At 38.9% G+C, this 22,283-nt stretch overlaps 1 protein-coding gene across 2 annotated transcripts; it reads right to left on the bottom strand.

The window, feature by feature from the left end:
• Window positions 1-8,685: 8,685 nt before the first annotated feature.
• On the bottom strand, window positions 8,686-21,288 carry usp31 (ubiquitin specific peptidase 31). Of its 2 annotated transcripts, XM_030736102.1 has the most exons (17): window positions 21,084-21,288; window positions 20,219-20,753; window positions 19,403-19,537; window positions 18,957-19,051; window positions 18,772-18,864; window positions 17,191-17,326; window positions 16,697-16,844; window positions 16,428-16,608; window positions 16,107-16,218; window positions 15,898-15,992; window positions 14,807-14,884; window positions 13,399-13,528; window positions 12,939-13,058; window positions 12,489-12,714; window positions 11,721-11,879; window positions 11,436-11,588; window positions 8,686-10,458 (listed from the first exon to the last, which is right to left on the bottom strand). In XM_030736102.1, the coding sequence occupies exons 2-17, from the start codon at window positions 20,741-20,743 to the stop codon at window positions 8,969-8,971; spliced, it is 3,876 nt and encodes a 1,291-aa protein (XP_030591962.1). In that variant the 5' UTR covers window positions 20,744-20,753; window positions 21,084-21,288; the 3' UTR covers window positions 8,686-8,968. The 2 variants fall into 2 exon arrangements, with proteins under 2 accessions (XP_030591962.1, XP_030591961.1); XM_030736101.1 differs by lacking the exon at window positions 21,084-21,288 and having other exon boundaries at window positions 20,219-21,023.
• Between the last annotated feature and the right edge of the window lie 995 nt (window positions 21,289-22,283).

The following is a 22,283-nucleotide window of genomic DNA, read 5'->3' as shown; positions in this document are numbered from 1 at the left end:
GAGCCACAATAACCAAATAAGTACTCATTTTTAAGGAATTGCTTGCAACATCAACATTCATTTCATGTTAGTATTCCAGAAATGTATGCAAACACATCTGTGCAAATGAAGCATTCAAGTATTGACTTGCTCAGTGGCAGGTTCAGGCATGGTTTTTTTTCCCCCACACTGATAGTAATATGACCAAAATAGAAACTGGCCATCAAAGTCATAACGAAAGTCATAAATCTGCTGAGTTGTATAAAGGGTCATTACACCTGTCTGATGCAACCACAGTAACACAAGAAAGGGATTTTTTTTAATACATGCCGCATGCTATTGCTGCAAACTCCAGGGATTCCTAGTCATGCTGATACATGATATCTGTACAGTGATCTTAAAAATAGATCAAAACTATTTGTTTATTCTATTCTGCATTATTCTGACACACACTGATACTTGAACGCTTCCATATATTCAAGCTGCCTGCTGAAGTCAAAATCTTGTATCAGGAAATATTATATGAGAGGCACACAGTCACTGGGTGTGGCCATAAGTATCTGAAAGATCACCCACCTTTCCACAACACATGCTCAATCCCTGAAGTGGAGAACGAGGCAATATCACCTTTTAAAATCACTACTGTGACATTAAACAAATCATTTTTATAAGCATGTTATTTTCATAAGAGAGGAAAAATCAGTGCTACACTGTAACAGCATTGTGATTGGATGTGCATGTGCGTACGTATCTATATTAAAATCAACTCACCGTTCGGATGGCTCTGATCAACATCAGGAAGAGTGACGATTTCTCTCAGTGCTAATCTTGGGGTATTTGCTTTGTCTGAAAACACTAGATAAGAAAGGAAAGGAAATGACAGCAAGGGATAATAAAAAAAAAATCAATAAGAAGACAAAGACCAAAAAAAAAGAAAAAAAAAAAAAGAGAGAAAAATAAAAGATTCCATTTTCTTTGAAATTTTACTCATCCTGAAGCACTGAAAGATCCCCCAGGTGCTCAGATCTAAGTCTGCAGGTACTGAGTACCATTCAGCAGTCCTGATGACAGGGGGGATATGGCCTTCAGCCAAATGACCACACACATGCCCCCTCACATATACACACTTCAGTGAGGGACACACCACATCTGCAGTTGCCCCACCTCCACTCTGCTCTGCTGGTGCCTTGGATCACTGCTCATGTTGTCCAACACTGTTCCGCCTGGGAAAGATCTCAACCATCAATCTCCAAGCTGTCAGCTGTGCTGACCCATCGGATCCCAGACAAATCCTGCAACAGAAATCAAACAGCCCTTCTCCTGTGTAGTCAAAGTCTGTTGCTGTTTTGTCCTGCTTTGAACATTACCCTGACTGAGTGGTCTTGGGAATAGAGGACTAATAAAAACTCAACCTTAAAAGCGACAACTGGAAACAAGAAAATAAGCAACTAATTGGCTGCTTCAAGGAGGAACCTCATAATAAATGCTCATACTAGGGCAGCAGGTTTTATATCAGATTTAGTACATTTTTTCCACTTAAAATGAACAGAAAAATGTAAAAATCTTGCAGTGTTTATGAGCACAGCTGCCAAGAAATGTCTTCTTTTTAAAAAATCTCTAAAATTGGCTTTTGCTGAACATAACACACCTTCCTTTTTATTGAATAAAATGACTTACTGTCACTGCAGCTGCTCGCAGCTGCCACTGTTCCTCTTTTATATGTGAGACCTCAGTAACTGCGAGGCCTGGACACTTTATAATCTGTTGTTACAGACAGGTTCATGTTGGTGACCTTTATCTGTGCCAGCACATGCATATTATGCTTAGGGTCTTGCACCTCTCTGCTCGTACCTCTCTGTCTCTGTCTTCCTCCGGTCCTTCCCTTGAATTCTAACCTCCTTTTCCTGCCTTCTAAAATCAATTATTATTGATTTTTTCTGCACTCTCTTGGGTGGAGTCAAAAGAGGGGACAAAGGAGATAAAACCACAGGCGAATTGCTAAAGTAACTCCACTGTACCACAGGGGACTGGTATTATCGTGAGAAAGGAGTCAGATGCTGCTCCGACTCCATTTAAAAGCACTGGAGAATAAGAGTAAATGGCATCCTCCACTTACCAGGAAATTTCAAATGATGCGTGAGGTGGATGTTGGCCAGGAGCTGACTGTCTGTCCTGTTTGATAGGGTAAGCTGAGATGTTGATAATAATCAAAGAAAGACTAAGATGCCTAAAAATGTACGCAACCACCACTATGGATTAATAGTTGCTTTAGGATGACCCATGACAGGGAGGCAGCATTGAGGCCTTTTTAGGTTTGGTTTCTAAATACTGATAGCTCTTCAGGTGAGCTGGTTATGTGCTTGCTCACAATTGTCTCTACTTACCTGTGACAGAATAAGACAAACTGGCCAGTGAAGGGCCATTTTTGCAGGTACATAACTCATCAAATGGATGGAAGGTAACGGAGTTTATGCAGTTCACTGTTATTTGAGGTAAAAAAAATAATTGAGTTTTTATACAGAGCATTAATATGACCTCTTGATGCATTGTTTTATATGAGAAAATAATATATACTATGCTAAACTAGTAATACATTCATATTGTATAAGGCCTTTTTGTCACATTTTAAAGCTAAACAATCAGCTAATTTAAAAAATAAGAGTAATTCTATAGTGACTCAGACAGTTTGAGGTATTACTGTTGAGGACTTCATCACGTTTTACCTCCTGTCTGGAGAAGACATACATCTTATCTGATGTGTCACAAAATATTGACTGAAAATGATTTCTTTTCCAGCTCGCCTTGAGGACATGCTCTGCAATTCATGTTGCTCATTAAAACAAAACTCATCTAACATGTTTCAACAGCAACAACAACAAAAAAAATTCCTTTTCACTGACACAAAAGTCAAAAGGTGGAAAAAATTTAACAAGAGGTTACTTCTCTTTGAGTAAAAGCTAAGCTCCTACATGCTTCCATCTGCACATCCTGGCCCCTGCACCTCTGTGACCAGCGAAAGCTTGAAATAATAACCCTGTCCAGAAATTTAGAGCCTCTCATGTATTGCAAAGCCTTGAGATCTCAGATAATACAGTCTCTGCTGCAGCAAGACAATAAGCAGTAGATTTCTGTGTGCTCATTCACTTAGACACCCAAAACCAAACTGCATTTGAAATTGATAAAGAGAGGATCTTTGAACGCTACAATACAGCATCTTTAAAATGTATCTGATGCTACTGCAGTACATTGTATGAGCGGCAAGAACAGAGAGTTTTTTTAAGCAGCAAGCTTTGAACAGTGTTCTGAAAACTGAGCACACAGATGTTTGTCTGACTGTAGGTGAGACAAGTTTTTCTGACGTTTATCAATCTCCAGCTGTGTAGCAGTAATGTATCGAATTTTCTCCTCAATGCTCTCATTTTTGAAATGGTGTATAAACCAAGGAAATACAAGAGATGCATGTGGAGTCATGCTGTGGACAAATTTGTTGGAGAAAAGCTCCCCCTAGTGTAAGAATAGCTATACCTCAGTATTATAAAAACAAAAGCACAATGACAGCAGGGACCAATAAAGAGTTTCAATCTTTTTAATCTGATTTTTTCATTTATACTTGCATGAATTAACCAACAAAGTATATACACATTTGTTCTTTTGGAGAAAAAAAAAGTGCATACATGACTAAAAAAAAAGACAAAAAAACAAAAATAAATTAACAGAAGTCTCTGACACAATCTAATGAACTTGAAACTGTTTCATTTGTAAAAAAAAAAAAAAAAAGAAATACAAAAAAAAAAAAAAAAAAAGGAAAAAAGCAGGCATATGCTGGAACAGATGCTCTAATGTAAACTAAACTAAAATTTAAAAACTGGTGAATTCAGACATTGCAGATGTCAATAACTTTATGAACCAAAATCAGCAAGGAATACAGTAAAAAAAAAAAAAAACTTAGAATGAAAACAAATCTCCATAAATGTAGCGTACTGTATTTTACAAAATGTGTTGCAATTTATACAAAAAGTAAAGGACCAAAAAGTAAGAGTCGTGCTTTCATTTAGCACTGTAGTGTTCTTAGAATAGCTTAAAAAAATGGGACTCATGACATTCATTCATCACACTGCTCCTTAGATTCTGTCATCTAAAGATACAAACTGCCTAATACAATTTGCTTTGCTTAAGGCTTCTGAAAAGTTTCAGCATCCTTTATTTGTAGTGTTTCCATCTGAAAAATGCTCTCAAATCCTCACTACCTACTTCACTCCATCCAGCTGTATGCTTGTAGTACCTTGGTGTCTGCAGAACCTTGAGTCTGTACCTCAAATGTAGCATTATGGTAGTTTTGCTACTGGAACTTTAATTCAGGAGTTTAACGCTTAACCGACAGTGATGAATGCAACATCATTAATTTTAACAGCAAAATAAAATTGCCATGTCACAACAATAACTCCAAGCAGGATTCTCTAATCCTAATTAACTTCTGCAGGGAAGCCCGAACGCGTTTTACAACTAAAGTGATTAATGCTTAATAACCACTTCACCAGTCATTAGGGAAAAAAAATGGCACTGCTTTAAAACATTGGAAGTTAGTGTTTATTGATAAACTGTTTCGAATAAAAAAAATAAAATAAAAACATCAAAAGTATTAACCTAATATTTGAATGTCACTGCTCTTGTACTATGTTATAAAACTATAAATTTACTATCTTTCTTTATTGCATTGAGCTACATATATCTATTTTATATGGGAGACAGACCACATCTTCAATGCAGTTGAGAACACGGAAACAGGAGTTCACAAACTGTTCACTGAAGTGAACTAATGGAAGGAGTTATCACAATACATACATACATACATACATACATAATGAATCTGTCTAGTGACCAAAGAGAGATAATCGCATCCATAGTGTTGTCTCTGCTGGTGTACAACAGTAAATATTAAACAAGACAGACAATAACCCACCACCTTGGTAGGAGCACCCAGAGAGCACAGACGAGCAGAATTAAATAAAGTGAGAAAAAAGGGGGAAAAAAATGAAAGCACTAAATGATAGAATGGTCTTTAAATAGATTTTTATATAGGCGACATTTTTAAGTTTAATCCTTTAAAGCGATGATGAAATATTCTATATTTTACAGTTTCTAAATATTGGAATGACGTGCAAATTAAGCGATGGAATATACCAGCCATGCTTTTGCTTTCTACTTTACACAGCTGCAGAATCTTGCATAGTTCATAAAATACATGCATTAGTGTTTTCATGCAATACTGCATTCCTTAATAATTCTAGGTTTTGTACATTGATGACAAAACAAGCAAAAAAATAAATAAATACAGACATGTAACTGCAGCGGAGATAAAGCTAGTAGAAGATCAAGCCTGTGATTGGTGACTGGAAATGTTACATTTTGCTCTTAATCTGACTTCTTAGTTCAACTATTAAAAAGTTCAGTGGCCCTCAATAGTGATAGCTTGACACTTTTTTGTAACTCAAACTGAAAGTAACTGATGGGGAACAAACTATGAAGATTCGATTTTTTTTTTTTTTTTGGTAGTGTTTTTTTATGATTGGAAGTCACTGATAAGCAAGTTTCATGTTTGGCAGCAGGTTTTGTAACAGGTGTGCAAAACACTCCCAGGTTTCCTTCAAGACTTTAGACTGCACAATACCACCAATTTTAAGCTCAACAAGCTGCTCGCCATTAGGAACTTTAACTGCAACTGCTAAATCAACAGCTCTCGTCTAATCCTACATTATAAAAACGAAGCCAAGTTTTAAAAAAAAAAAAAAAAAAAAGGGTTTAGTGTCTACACAAAAAAAAAAAAAAAACAAATAAAAGGTTTGGAGGCATCCACACTGCAAACCACAAACTGTATTTACACAATATGTACAGTGCTTTATAAACACTGTACATTATGACTGAGATTGTCTACTGCTTCACTGGATAATGCAAGAAACTGTTTATGCATGAAGCTAATTTACAGAAATAAAAAAAAAAGTTTAACAGCATGGTCCAGCTCTGAAATGCACACTAACCACTGCATTTCAATAACAGATGTGTAAACAGGCAAATAAGAAAGGGAAAGCTAAATGTAATTAAAATGATCCTGCTTTGATCCAAAGTGCCATTGACAGGTTCCTGATAGATTACATGTTAAGTAGAAAAGAGCAGCTACAGGAATACCACCACAATTAAACAGCTGTATGTAATATCTATGGTCTGTTGCAGCTTGAATGACATAGTTTTTGTTTTGTTTTTTAAACACAGTACAGAGAAAAATCCCAGGTCTGCAGCAGATACCTTTTTATACAACCCCCACACTAACACCAAAGATTATCACACTATATTAAGCCACAGAAGTAGCAATAAAAACGTCCTGAGGATAAATAGGATGTTCATCACTTAAAAGGTAAACTGACTGAGACGATCTTCAAAAGCTTCCACTAAATGTCAGGTTTGAGGCTGTTTCAATAAGTGCCCCAGTTATGAGGTTTACAGGACATTCAACCAGTTATTAAATCCAAGTCGATGTTTAATGGGTGTCTTCAATAAAGACATGAAACATAACCTAGTATTGCTCATTCACACTGTGTTTGTTAGTGCAGCAAACCAGGTGTACAATTCGGGCTGGAAGCGTCACCACGTAGTAATTTACCTGCCAGTAATGCACTGATTAACAGCATATTATGTATCTTTAAAGATACACCACAGAACACTGGCATTGCTATCTTATCTATATCTATTTATTGTTATTAGCTAATTTTTTTTAAAAAAAGCTGTTAAATTTTTTAAATCACTCTGTACAGACCATTTTAAATAATACACTTAACTGTTTAAAATGAAAGGTATTTTCTCCAAAAACCATCTGAGAACCCAATGTAAACCTGAAACCTCATATATGCTACAAATAAACAGCAAGAAACATACTGTAGACACCTAACTAAGAAATGGTAATGCTAGAAGTAAAACATTAGTAATGGTGTAATGACACAGTGGTATCTATAGTGGTATCTAATGTATGGATATTACCTTACAGGTGGGGCAGTTCTATAACAATAAAGCTGATTTTTCACAAAAAGGCCAACAAGCATCACGATGGCAGCTCTGATAATACCCTACCACTGCTTTTAACTTTACTGCAAAACTAACATACAACGTTGCAGCTGATATTTTCACATACACGCCCATATTTGGACAATAACCACTCCGTGACAATATACGTGTAGGTCTACGATCAACCAAATGGCTCATTATCAATATTCTGATTCAGGCTGTTGAAGAACAAAAAGGAAATTATTCTCCAGTGAGGTACTGCAGGTTATGATAAACAATACCTACAAATATTCTGAAATGTGTGGTCACAGTTCTGAACATCATCTGAAAGAATGCTCATTTAAGAAAGAAGAGTCAGTGGAGCAGTGGCATTCTGGAGCACCAGGTGAAATAAAGGGGCGATTTCTTACTAAAAATGACCCCTGAAACATTGAGATGAATGTACCCTTTTATCAAGTCTAAGGCCTGTGGACTCTACTGTTCGATATGTCTCGAAATTAGTAAAATAATTAATAATTATGTAATAATATGACACTACATCTTTACAAAGTGCGAACAAAACATTCCTACTCAGTGATGCGTACAGTAGAAGACTACTATGTTGCCAAAGGCAAATCTGTTTTCATGTACAGCATTGAAAGGCGCTTAAGATTATTTTTATCTTGCTCATGAAAGGAGGAAAAAACAAGGTCACATACCATATACTTTCTGTCAATATATGTACAGACACATATACATATATCTATATACTTTGATTTGTAAAGGGTTTCATTCCAAAACACACTATCCATTTGATGCAAAAGTACTTCAATAAAAATCTAAAAAATAGCTTTCTATCCAAAAGGTACTAGTAAAAAAAAAAAATCAAAAAAAAAAAAAAAAGTTTTGAAATACTGGAGAACTTTCTCAGTTTGTAGACCAATTCTAATTTCTAGCCATCCTTGGTTCCTGTTTTGGTCAATGTCCTGCTATTATCTCTGTTTCACAGCGATCTTTAAATATTCATGATGAACACTTCCTGCTACTCTGCATCAATCCTAGGAACTGTCAGACACACACTATGAGATTATTTACTCCACAGTTTTCTATAAACGCACTAACAAGAACCTTACAGACCAAAGCAGAAGGTGCATGGAGAAACTTGTTTGAAACACAGAGATTTTACTTGTCAGTGGTGAATTTGACAGGCTCAAAATCAATCAGTGGAAAGTACTCTGAACACTTAGCCAACCATATTTCGGAATGAAACTCTTTTGTATCGGTGTGCATGTCTGAATTACTCAGTTTCAGTATTTATCAGAGGCTATTTTTGATGTTACAGTTTTGTATTCTTTGACAATGAGTTTTAAATGCTTACAGAACAGCAGCAGGATTTAAGCATCAGCAGCCAGCTTAATTAATTCCAGAAGAATAACCAGAAAAATAAGAATCTATATAATAGAAAACTACTATAAGTTGGTGGTGCATACTAAGTGAGTACTTCTTAGACATTTATTTTTTAATGTACAAGCTTCTGCATTTTAAATAAAAAAGTTTCATTTCAGGCTTCCAGTAGGGAGTTGTGTTGTACTGGCCCTCGGTAAACACCATCAAATAGGCTGCTGCACCACCTTTTCTATCAAATCAAAATCTTACCTAATGCTCAAAGGGTGTAAAAATATCAATATTTACTACTGGGAAAAGCAAAACTGGCACCATACTACACAAGTGCTTGGCACTCAGGTATATGATGATGATACAGTAGTTTATACAAAACAGCTAAAAACACTTAAAGCTGGCTGCCAATACTCAAATCTCAAAGCCAACATGTGAATTTAATCCCAGTTTACAAAACCATAACATCAAAAATGTGTCTTAAATACATCTGGTGCTCGCTGAAACTTAGGCACAAAGATTAGCTGCATTATGCTTGTTCAATATATTGACTATAGATGTATCATTGAGGCCTCTGTGTTGTTCGTGCAGGAGATTGCATGCTTGATGACAGTCTTCGGGAAGATGTCATCCTTTCAAGCGGCTTCTTCCCGTTTGCAGGAGATTTGGAACTTACTTCGTTAGTGGAAGACTTGGACTTGCCTACATTTAACAGAGAGCGAGTCAGAGAACTGGGAGGTTTGGAAGACTCCTTTGTCTCTTTTGTCTCACCTCCAGGAGTCTCTGTAGATATCTGAGAAGACACTGCGTCTCCCATCTTTTCATTATCACCACCGATCTCCTTGGCTTGTCCATTCTGCTTGCATGTCCTCTCTGAGGTTTTTTTGGTAAGCATGGTGCTTTTTCCCAAATCAGCCGACCGGCGGCTTTCCCTTTGTCGGAGGGCACTCTTGAAGAAAGACAACCCTTTCTCCTCAGATTTGCTGCTGCGCTGTAGGTCTCTGGTGGATACGCTGGGTGAACGCAGGCTAGTGACAGAAGAACTGCTGCTGGAACTCCTCACAAATCTCCTCTCAGGCCGGTTGCTTTCCCCACTCTTGGAAAGTGAGCAGCGTGCCATCGAGCTGCATCTGAGGCTGTCAGCCAGGGGGCTAATGTGCATAGAATCTCTACTCTGGCTCCTTTCTACAAGCCGCTTCCTGCTGCTTGTTGAGGTCTTCTCAGTGACACTGGAATTCTTCTTTGAGGTTGGTGAAGGAGAAGCTGAGGACTGAGGCGTGGAACGGATGCATGGCTTATGTTGTGGCGTAGCCTCTGGAGGTTGAGTCGACTCTTTTGTTTTGGAGGGCGTTCCACTGGGTGTTGAGGTGCTTTTCTTAGCATTTATATTCTTCTCTTTAGTATTGCTCAGCTTTTTGCCTTTCATGGGTGTACTGGAAGACGTCTCAGATGCAGAGGTCTTGTGGGTTGAGCACAATCGTTTTTTGGAGGTTTTATCTTGCTCCACTTTGCTGGAACTCTTTGTGGAACCTGTGCTTTCAGCCTTTAAGCCAAATCCTCCAATACTACTCTTACGTTTCTGTTCTTTGGAGGGAGTAGATTGAGCAGGTAGTATGTTTTGGTCTATAGCTGTAATCTGGTTGTTGTTTTCAGTTGGCTCATTTTTGGTGATCTTCTTTTCCACTGGAGTGGGAGCCCGGCAGTACATCATGTCTAAGAACCTTTTATTGTTGTCTTGGTCGGGGAAATTGCTCTCCATCATAGACAAGGGAGTCCTGCTGCCAAAGTATCGTTCATGTTTACTGTAGCTGCCAAAACAGGATGTGGAAACCTTGTCGTCACATGCCTCTCCTATCCTCTCTAGAGGAGGGGAACACCGAGAGTCAAGGGAGAAACGTGAGGGTGAGTTAGATCTCATGTGCAGCTTGGCAGAGAGAGACCAGGAAGGTTTTATCCCACTGTCACTGAAGGCTAAAGGACTAGCAATGGATGACCTGGAGGACAAACTCTGTCGCTGAATACTCCTCACAAAAGGGCGGACAGAGAATCCTCCTAAAAACAGGGAAATGTTTAAGATTAAAAGACACTGAAAGCTACACAATGTTGCACAGGCTAATTCTTAATTCTTTTTGTATTAACATTAATTAATAAATACTTGTATTGTTTCACACTGGTAATTCCATGAGTATATTAATGTCACTGGAGTCCAACCAGAAGACCAACAAAAATACAGATCTGATGATTTAAAAATCCAATATTTTTGCTGATATTTTCTGTTGTGTTTGCAGCATTATGAACGAGTGTTGCCAACAGGGAAGTTGCAGAACGCCATCTGATGGACAAACTGTGCAATATCAACACTCATAATATGGTTGAATGGTGTCTCGTCTTTACTTTTTTAACTTATTATTGAACCATTTATTAGCCTTTGTAAGATATGGATATACTGGCCCATATATTATCGGCTGGACTCGGCAATAAATTGCCTTATTTATCACATTTTACCATCACTGTAATGTTACTCTCACTGAGTACAAGACCTGAAAACCTGTTTCCATCCAGATTTGGTATTTTGCACTTGTGAAATATTTGAATAGTTTAACAAAACTAAACTGTAAACACTTAATAATAAGTGAGCAATCTCCCACAGTACAGAGATTTATGAGGTCTCATTCATCTCGCTGCAATGCCATGCCACTTTCTGCCTTGTGACTGTAATACTCGCTCTTAGAATAATAGAAATTTAGTGTTAGCATTTCTAAATTTGAGGTAGAAAGTTCCTGATGTAAAATAATTCTTGATTGTAATTTTAATACCACTATAAATATTGTCATAAAAGGGAGCTTTAAATTCTCCATATAAACGTGATGGAATTCATTGGCACTTCTCTCAAAAGCCTGAATCCAAACTCTGAACTTCACGCATCTGCTAAAACCATGACCTGCTCAGTAGATTGTGTGTGTGTATATACTGAAAATGTACCCAATCAGAAACCTTTAAATTCAAATAAAAGTTAGGTACTGTCTCACCATCATCCTCACTACGTTCTCCTGGAAACTCAACTGACTCAGCCAGTGAAGCCAGAGAGGTGCGTCTGGATGAGGCTCCAGAGGCCAAACTAGCAGGCCTGCTGCCAGGTAGCCTGTTGATCCAGTGGTCGCACAGGGATGAACTTGTAGAACCTGAGTAAAACACAACAGGGTAGGACATAAAGCTTTAAATTTAGCATAAAGCATTTTATGCCCAGACATAATAAACATATGGTCACGTTATGGTACTGCATATATCACATACAGTACCAGTCAAATACTGACCAGCAACAGAGCTGTTGGCAGACCAGGAGGGGATGGCTGTTCTCCTCTGATAGAATAGTATATAGGCTGTTTGCTGGCACACATCATCATCAGCTATTGGTGTAACCTCACTGTCATCAAAGCAGTACCACTGACCATCAATGGAGTTTTTGCAGTAGGCTACGAGCACAAAATACGGGAAAGGATGAGTTAATATGGATGACAAAGATGTTCAATTGCCTTTCATGCTCATTTCCAGCACAATATTTATTCTGGGACTTATTCAGAGTTAAAAGTAAATCAGTGCTTCACATTTCTTCTTCTTTTTCCTTTTTGTACTTGCCCTTGAAGGCTTCCTTAGTTCATCCACCATTTGAAGCAAACTGTTTTTGCTTTTGTCTCTTTAAGGGCCCGCTTCACCAAAAGCCTTCTTTCTCCTAATCCCAAAATACTACTCACAGACTGCTCAGCAAAAATTTTACCAAGAAGCCTGTAGTTTGACTTTACTGGCATATAACACTTGGAAATATAAGGAACTCATACGCTTAGCTGACATTAGCTTGACATAAACTTCATCCTCCAGCAGTCTGGAGGCTGAGCTTTTGGCTTACAGGGATTACCATTACACACTTTTACATCATTATTTGAAAGTTTGCCCACATTTCACTTGACTTTCATACACAGCGACACTGCACATATGACAGAAAATAAGGAGAAGCATAAAAAGGTTTAATGTGCATTTCTGATCCATTTAAAAACAGGTCTGAAGCAAAGAACTGCTTGCATTACCAGTGTAGTGGCCTCCGTGCATGTTCCCGTGATGGTTGCAAACAGCATACAGGTCATACAGGTAGTCTTCAGGATTTCTTCCCAGTCCATAGGACCGTCTCCATGGAGACCAGTGGGATGGTAAACTCCAACTACTCTGGCTTCTCTTAACCACATGAGGAGCCATGTCCATCCCCATCAGTGGGAACCTCACCATGTTCTGCATCTTCACCCTCCGGTCCCCCTCCTGAAGCAAAGATGTAGAAGCATGTTAAAGTTCTAACTGGTTCTTTTTATTTGAGCATCGGCTGTCTACCTCGACTAAAACTCTTCAATGTGTGTAAATGTTCATTTTTAACAACTGTTGGTCAACATATAGTGTTTATTGGCAGAAATTTAACCAAAAAAAAAAAATAAAAAATCTATTTGACTCAAAATTTTTACGGGTAGTATTGAGATGAGCTGAAATACCTGTCTGAACCTCTTGAGATGCAGTATGAGTACATCTGGGAGCGTCCACAGACTGAGCTTAATACGGCCCTGCTGCAGCTGCTTGCAGTGGGGACAGCGCCAGGCGTCGTCTGGGGCCAGCTAAAACACAGAAGGCCCAAGGAGCAACTATGAAGAGCAAGCTCCAACCACGGAGCTTATATAACAGACCTCACACAGGATGAGCCCCTGAATTTCCCTCCAACTTTTCTCTCTACTCCAGAGCAATATATAGTAAAACCACAGCGAGTAGAAAGAGTTTTGAACTTTAAAGGAAAAAATAATAAAACAGTAAGGAGGAGTAAAATATGATACTATACTTCAAAAAGTAATTATTACTTGCATGTGTCAAGGCAAGTTTGCAATTTATTTATTCATGATATACTGCTGACAGTGCAGTATTCAGCTGCGTGTGTGCTTGTGTGTGAAGTTAAAACGTTACCTGCTCTTCTTTAGTGTACAGCTGAAAGCACTGAGCAAGGGTGCAGGCCTGCGGCTGGTGATGTTGTTCTCTATGCAGATAGACACTCTCAGCATCCGGAATATACTCTTCCTCAGTGTGCCCAAACAGACTGTGGGGACAGAAAACACACTGCTCATGTAACGGCACAGTCAGGCGAGGATCACAGGATCTGAGATTGATAAAAGTAAAAAGAAAACTGACCAGTATTTTGTTGTCACTAAGACACATGAAGTAATTGTTTAGCATGTCATAGGAATGCTGTTTATCCTTACATTACTGCTTCACACCCAGCAGTGCAGCAAAAGGGTTTTAAGACTTTAAAGGGCTTTACAATCAGTACTTGCACAGACATGAATTCCATGTGAACCTGACAGGATTCATTCAAAGCCAACATCATCAATCACCAAGTACCAAAAAGAAAAAGAGAGAAAAAAAAAAAAAAAAAAGTCAATAATCAACAGATGAAGTCATGACTTCACTTTGGCCAGCATGGGCATTTGTGCTTGTGTCACATAACAGTAACTGTTTTGATGCTTTACAAAAGTTTGTTCTGTGAAGGACAGCAGTTACAGACAGAAAAGGCCACGTCCTCGAAAACAGCCTTTGTTAAGTCTGAGGTGTTGCTGAACTTGAACGTCTTTTCAGAAATCCTTGGAAAAGCAACTACTGTCACCATCAATTTCACTGAAATGCTGACACACATTCAACTGTGAAACCAGATCCCTAACTGACAGCTAAAGTTGTAGAGATATGTGGAAAAAGTGTGTGTGTGTGTGTGCCTCCCTGTAAGTCAAAAAGCACTCACATTAAATTGCGACCAGAAAAGGGTCAAAATTCTGCAACATTTTCACTATGAGGTTCAGCCACATTCATTTCTGTGGTGGTCTCCCTAGAACTGCTTTCAAAGCAAAGTTTGCTAGTCTATCTTTAAAAAGTGGAATTAATTACATATTTAATGTTATGTCAGCATAATGGCGCAGTGGTTAGCACTGTTGCCTCACAGCAAACTCTGTGTCTGCGTGGGTTCTCTCCGGGTGCTCTGGCTTCTTCCCACAGTCCAAAGACATGCACTTAGTGGCTTTAGGTTAATTGGCGGTTCTAAATTGGTAATAGGTGTGAATATGAGTGTGAACGGTTGTCTGTCTCTCTGTGTTAGTCCTGCAACAGGCTGGTGACCTGTCCAGGGTGTACCCTGCCTCTCACCCTATGACAGCTGGGATAGGCTCTTTAGGGGCCACGGATTCCTGATTTTGCAATAGTTCTTCCCGATGAAGATTACACACCAAAACCAATGTCAAAACCTTTTATTCTTTGCAGAATAACTGTGCTGTAGACGAGTCAAATTGACCACAGGAGTCCAGAATTTTTTTTTTTTTTCCCCACTCACTAGTCCTTGGTCTCTTTGTCCCACTCAACCACAATTTTCACATGTGGTGGTCCCCCTTGTCCACAGGACTTGTATGCTCTGTAGTGAGAAAAACATCAGTGGGAAAATGATTAAACCAAGTGAAGCAATATTTTTTTTTCCTTTTTCTTTTCAGAGCTGTATAATATAAGATTTTCATTCACTTAGATATAATTTAAAGACACATTCAGTGTGAAGGACAGATCATTTAAACACATATGGGAGGTCACAATTCACACTTTGAACAGCGCTATGATTATTGATGATTAACTGATCATGATCATAACAAAACAACTATAATTTCACTTTGGTTTGTGCATCTGCAATGTTGTGACTTGTTTTGTTTTTCTAGAATCATTTAGGTTCTAAGCCAAACAGGCCAAACTGGCATTTTCACAATCAAATCCTGTTAGGGCATGTCCTCTACATATGTCATGACAGAAACAACACTGATGGTGTGTGTGTGTCTGTGTGTGTGTGTAGAGATTAAAGCAGAAAAATGATATAATTATGACCTCACACTATTACTCAAGTTCATTCCTGCCTTTACCTTTGTGTTTATCTTGCTACACCAGTGTTTGGTTAGATTTTAACCTCTCTCACTTTAACCTTTCACTGGCATTAATGCTGAGACTGCTGAAACACATTCAGACATAAGTGCAGCCTGGCACTGGAAATCCACCCTTTTCAAACTGCTGAGTTTTGTTTAATTTACTAGATTACATGACTACAAAGTGTCTAAAGGCTATCACTTTAATTGCTTTGCAGTACAAAGTAAAAGAAGAAAGAAAGAAAAAAGAAAACACTGCAGAACATGAAGTGATCTGATATAATTATGCAAATTTAACCAGGTTTTAGAGAGAAAAACAGCCATTTTATATTCTGTCTCTTTAGCTTTATGAATTGGTTTAAACATTTAGGACACTAATGGCACAAAAAGTCACAATGTGAGCAGGCTGAGATTTACTACAGAACACTCTGTATAAACATATGCCTTTTATTTTAATTTTAGGTCACACTTCTCATCTGTAATCATGCAGTTCTCAAATATAACACTGGCTGTCAGAACTGACCTTTCCACAGTTGGATGACACAGTGGTCGCTCATCTTGGGGCAGGAGGTAGGTGATGCCAACTACGCCAACTACTCGAAGACTGAAAGGTCCAACCTGCACACAGAATGAACACTGAATATAACAACCACCGCTGCCGCCAAATGCCAACTCATCTATTTAAGGAAATAAATTGAATATATAAGACAAAGTGAGTGGTTACTGTCCTACCTGAATGTAGACCCCAGGCCTCAAAAGATGGCGCATTTTCTCCAGGATCTCTTTTTGTAGAGTATCCCAGGTCACAGTGCGCTCCAGATACAGTACAAAAGGCAGCCCAAACCTAAAAGCATAAAGCATAACTTCTAGTAGCTGCTATGAGTTTCACCATCAGGCCTATTATTAGGTAAATGACAAGGACCAGCTGTATGTTAATTCAATAACCTGTCTTTAACACTGACAGAACCATGAGAACAGGGCACATATTATGTAATCAGAAGGAGAGAGGACGAGTTAGAAATGTAAAACATAAATCAGTTTAAGAGGCAGTACCTCTTTCCTTGATGGCCAGTACATGCTCTGTTACACACCAAAAGGATCATTTTTTCTGGCCCCAGGTTTTTATTGGGTGATGCAGTTACAGGTGTCACAGCCCCCTGCATGAAAGACGGAGTCCTGCTGATTTCTGTCCCATACTTCAAGTTGTTATGATTCAGATTTGCCAGAAGACTCCCTGTGACAGACAGAATGACACATCAGTCTATTGGTTTAAGTGTGGAACATGCAGAATACAATGTACATAAATACAGCATGTGAGTAACCTCTTTTTGTGCGTATATTTTCCAGCCTGAAGGTCTCAGGTGTCTCAAAGGCAAAGATGGAGTCGCTCTCTTGAATGATGTCAAGATCGTCATCATCATCACAAAACGAACGATGAAAGCCGTCGTAGTACATTTCGGTCAAAACAAACTAAAAGAGAAAAAGAGGAACTTAAAAAAAAAAAAAATTCTGCCACTTATGGTGTATGAGCTCCAAATCAGTATTCCAACAGAAATTCAGTAATCTCATTAGCAGCTGTATCCTGCTTTAGCTGTGATTTACATATACTCTCAAGCCATTTTTAAAATCAGTGTTAACACTCTGTTGTAGTACTAAGGACAAATGCATTAGAATTACATATCATTTCCCAACTGCAATCTCTAATAGCCAGGGGTTTGTAACAAACTTATCTTCTGAGGTGCAACTGGCTTTACAGACACTGTGCCCATAATGTAGTGTCACTGTGTCAGAGCATGATAAGTGACAGGAATAGCACCTGGTCCACTGGGATCTTAGTCTCGCGTGACACAGCATCTCTGAGGCGATACACAGTGCTGTTGAGCGGAACCGCAACTCCGATCCTCATACAGTGAGAGTACTTCCCCTGATACACCACCGTCACATATAGGGGCCTAAGAAAAAGAAAGGCAACACATATTAAAAAATATATAAATAAATAAACAACCTTACACAGCCTCTTCAAGGTAAGACAAAATGTGGGGTGCAGTATTGTAGCTTGGCCTTTAAGCAAGCCTGAATTGATGACAGGCAGAGCTCCACAGTAGTAGACATGGGCACTGTTATGTAACACATCGCGCCTCTGATTCTGGATGCTACCTGAAAGTACACACTAGGACAGCATTACACTAGCTCTGTTTAGTTCAGTGTGAAGGAGCAAAGGTGGGGAAAGGGGGGGGGGTCGTCTTTCACGCAGCACTATGACACTGTGTGAAAGAGCCTGCTGTGTACTAAGCCAGCAGAGGATCTGCTGCTTTAAAGCCTGAATGTGTCTGGACAGTCAGGCAATAATTGTTCTTCAGCAAACGCAGCACAATCAGTGTCAAATATAATAATGGATATTATAGTAAAAGTAAATATTTGGATAGGATCACATTATTATAGAAATAACTATGTTGGACATAGAGCCTTCATAGTGCCCAAGCATCAGGGGTTCAAAAATAATGAGACAGCGACACATTAAAATCATCACCTTTCATATTTTGTGGAAATCTGTTAGTCAGTGACCTTTAAACATGACCAGGCAATTTGTAGCTTCCCTAGTGGCATGTTCCTCTTTCTTTCATTTAGCTAGAGGGTTACCTTTGGTTTATCAAACCACAAAACCTCTGCTCAAAAACTCTTGTCAGCTCTTCTTTTATATGTTTTTTGAAAATTCTGTCTGGTCTTTCAGTCTTTGAGTCTTACTGTGGGGTTTGCTTTTTGTCATGAATCCTTAAAAAGGTTCTGGTCACAGATTTCCAAATTCTCTTCTTCTTGAGGATTCTTGATTTACTGCAGCGACAGAAGATTTCCTCTTCATTATAAAAATTATTCCAGCCAAAACACTCGTGCTTTGTGGCCTACCAGGTGGTTTGCCATTGAATTTAAACCAACTACTCTCTTTATTTCTTATAATGTCAAACAATCTCAATGTAAAGGTTTTTTAGATTGAGGTCACCTCTGCATCATATGCAAGCTCTTCTCTATAGGGAAAGGATTACTTTTTAGCTCATGGCCTGAACGTAACACAACAAAACAACAGAAAGATAAATGAATATGCTCCTATATTATAAATATAATATTTATAATCCTATAAATATTTCTGACACACCCACTTTTGCAAGCACATCTACTGCATACATTTCTCTGAAAAGTTGTCCACACACACTCTGATTTACCTTCAGGGAAAGGTGTCATTCCTCTAAAGACATTTAAATACAACATGCCTGCTTAAACTGTAGAAATGCGAACAATCCTGTAAAGCAATAAATACTCAGTAACATGTAAGAACCTGTCATCAGGCTGCCGTTAAGTCATTACTCCCTGACCCACAGCACAGCTCAAAGGACAAACTCACCGTGTATGTGGCAGCGGGATTGGTAAGGAGATACAGAGGAAGGGATCAAAGGTATTGCTCTGCTTTTGGCAATGTGGACAGGTAAGAGAAGATCTGTTGGGAAAACATTTAAAACCTTAATATGGCAGAGAGATATCACAGCCACACTGTCAGAGCACAGAGCTTCAACAGGACATCATGCTTACCTGTACTGAGCCTGAAAAAGTTCTTGTACAAACGACCCAGCAGAGAGGGGAGGAGATGGTCCCTCTATGCTTTGATCGTCTTCTTCAATAGGTGGCTGAACAAACAAACAGTTCTCTTAGCCTGAATCGTTCATCATAACAAATTCTGGTCTATCAGGGGCTAACAAGCTGCCATGAGAGCTACACAGTCTTGCTACTGAACAGCCCTGGAGAAAAAAGGGGAAACGAGCCCCGGAAGGCTGTGAATGCTGCTCATTCTGAAGCTACATCAAGTGACCAAAACATCTTGAACACTGATGAGACAGAAATTGAAACAAAAATAGCCTCAGAATGAAAACTGAGGAGTTGTGGAAAAAATATCCAGTTAATGGATCACAAGTTTGGCCTGATTCAGAGAGCTGCGTACTGAGTAATGAGCTAGAACACCAAATATTTTCTGGATTCACCTTTATAGCAGGCCTGCTGTTGGGGTTGACCGTGTTGAGATCCTCGTGAACTCTGTCCAGCAGCCACAGCAGAAACTCTTGAGCATCATGCTGAGCATTTCCTTTAAACTGTGTGGCATTTTTTGACACAATATTCTGCAACAAACAGCATGCTCCAAAAGTTACAATGCCTGCAAAATCACCACTGTTCATCCTGTAATTACTCTGAAATTTGAGATCCTTAAATAAAGCTTTATTAACAACAGTTATAACACTTACATGGTGTAGGTAAACATTGTTTTTATCCTATATTGTTATAAAACTACAATCCTGGTCATCGTAAAGAGGACCTATTATGTTCATTTCCAACTCTGTATATATTTTTTTTTAATTCATGTACTTTACTCGAGTAGTTCTGCATGAACATTTCAAAATAATCCTTATTTATCTCATCCCCCCTTATCAACCCTTATGCTCATCTACTACTTAAAACAAGCCCATCCAAGCCTTAAGAGCACATTACTTTAAATTGCTTCCCTTAGCAAACAAAAGCAGGTTGCAACACCCAGAGCTACCTGCCTGAGGTGACCATAGTAAAGGACTAGCAATCGTACATCATACAGAGCCAAGAATAGAAAAAAGTATTCAAACCAAGCCTGAAGCCCAGGCTTTTGGCCCAAAGGAATGCACTGTCCTAATTGTTTGAAACTTTGGTCATGTTAAAAACAATTGCATCCATTATTGTAAGAGTATAGATTAAGACAGAAAATATGGAAAATAACAATAGGTCCCCACATTTGATGTTATCTCTCCTTGATTTATTGATGTCACTCTTACCTTGAAGTCTCTGCTATGCTGGGGGGTATACTCAAACGTCCATAAAGCCCGTACAAGTCCTGACAACTGCTCCGTGACTTCTCCTTTGGACAGAGGACCCTTCCTCTGCAAATGCACACCATTTGTCTTTGGTTGGTCCTCGTCCAGCTCCTCGCCTTTGTAGTGCTCCAAAACGAGGTACTCAGCAAAGAGTTCAGTGTTACTGAGGCACTGCAGAATTGCATTCATAAAGCAGGTATTGCCGTGGTTTTTCAAACCTGACACTCCAGGAACCCTCTCCCTGGACAGGAAGCCCCCGAGGTCTCCATCCTCCATGGGCACATCTTTACTTCCAGATTTAAAAGTGGAAAATCCTCCATCATCTTTGTCATCCTCGGTTTGCACTTCGGATCCAAAGTGTGACAGCGCTGTTAGTGTCCTCAGGACCTTACTCATAAAACTGCCCACAGAGCGCACAGAGCCTCGCCTGAACAGCTTCTTGCTGAAGCTGGACTTCTTGTCCTTGGTTGCGGCTTTGCAAGACATGATTTTTCCCCTTTCACAGAGAGACGGAAAACTCAGAAAGATGTGCTGCGAGGAGCCCGAGCCATCTTACTGGCTAACTGCTGCTCCATCTCAAAACATTTAAGCAACAATAGTGGTTAACGATAAAGCTGCAGGCAGCGATAGGTGTGTTAGCGGGTAACATGTTCACTAAGTTGTGTCTCCCAAAAGCATGCAGCCGCAAATATTGTCGAAAAACATTAGCAAATCGTCCAAAACAGTCTTGCCTACAAAACAAACCAAATTACCTAATGACTAGAAAGATGCAGCATTAACATTAGTCAGGTTAGCTGTTTATGCCTGCAACTTGCTTCAAAGTTACCTTGTTATTGCGATCTACTGCCCTGCAGCATTGAAGCGACCACGGTTATGCTTAAGTAAAAACAGCAGCGTTAGCTAATTCAGCTAACGCTTCAACCAGAGCTGCAGAAACAGCGACAGTCCTTTCCGGCCGAGGCGTCAGGGTCCGAGAGGAACAGACAGTCCGCCATGGTATGCAGGCAATGGCATTCTACTTAGAGAGAGTACAAAACGTAGTTAAACCTCACATTTTCGAGCACATTTGGAGGCACATTCGGGCTAAGCTACCAAGTAGCTTGTCGTTTACTTTTTCTTCTTGTCCAAATAGCCAGCAGATAACTCGGTTCACAGCTATTTTACCGCCACCTATTGGATTAAAGTTGGAGCAACAGCTTAAAATTATTTACTTTCGCAAACTATGATTAGATAACCAGCCATTCAGTTATATATAATGAATAAGTTTTCATTTTTAATAGATATATTACTTTCAGAGGAGCAATCTTCAGAATTCAGATTCATGACAATATTAAAGAGAAGGCTGTACTCACACACAAAAGAGCTAAAAAAAAACAAAAAAAACATGCTGATACCAGTTGTGGTTTCTGTCTCATATTAATCATTTATGGATCTGCTTGCAGTTATTTGCATTTAATTTTGGTTCCTCTGCATCCCATTGTCATTTTTTTTACACCTTTATAGTCATTCTGTCTCTTTCTGTTACATTTATTTTGTTTCATTTCTCATTTGTTGGTTTCATATCTCTTTTGATTTTATTTTGTGTCACATTTTAACCATACTACATTTCTTTATTGCAGATTGTGGTAATTTTAAATCTCTTAATTTTCTCAGTTTGGTTGTATCACATTGTTCTTTGATTTACAATTATAGTCTGAAGTTTACATCATGGGCAAGAGAGACATGGTGCTTTGGAGCTTTTAATATTTTTTTTTAAGCTGTTTTTTTTCCAGGGTGGAATGATTGTACAGCATACACCTTAAGTGACATTATAAACAAGAACTGGGTGCACAAATTTCAATTTGCTTTTCACAAAGGGTCAAAGGTATACACACAGCCTCAAATATGTAAATACATACCCACTAATATTTGGTTCAGTGTTCCTTAGCAAGTTGGACCCTGACAAGAGCAGCAAAACAGCCCCCAGAGCATGATGCTACCACCATCATCCTTGACAGTTGCTGCAATGTTCTTAGGTTTGAAAGCC

This window comes from Archocentrus centrarchus, chromosome 8 (assembly GCF_007364275.1).
Source record: "Archocentrus centrarchus isolate MPI-CPG fArcCen1 chromosome 8, fArcCen1, whole genome shotgun sequence".
NCBI lineage: Eukaryota > Metazoa > Chordata > Actinopteri > Cichliformes > Cichlidae > Archocentrus > Archocentrus centrarchus.
Note: the sequence above shows the minus strand (reverse complement) of the source record. Positions and strands in the feature narration are given on the sequence as shown.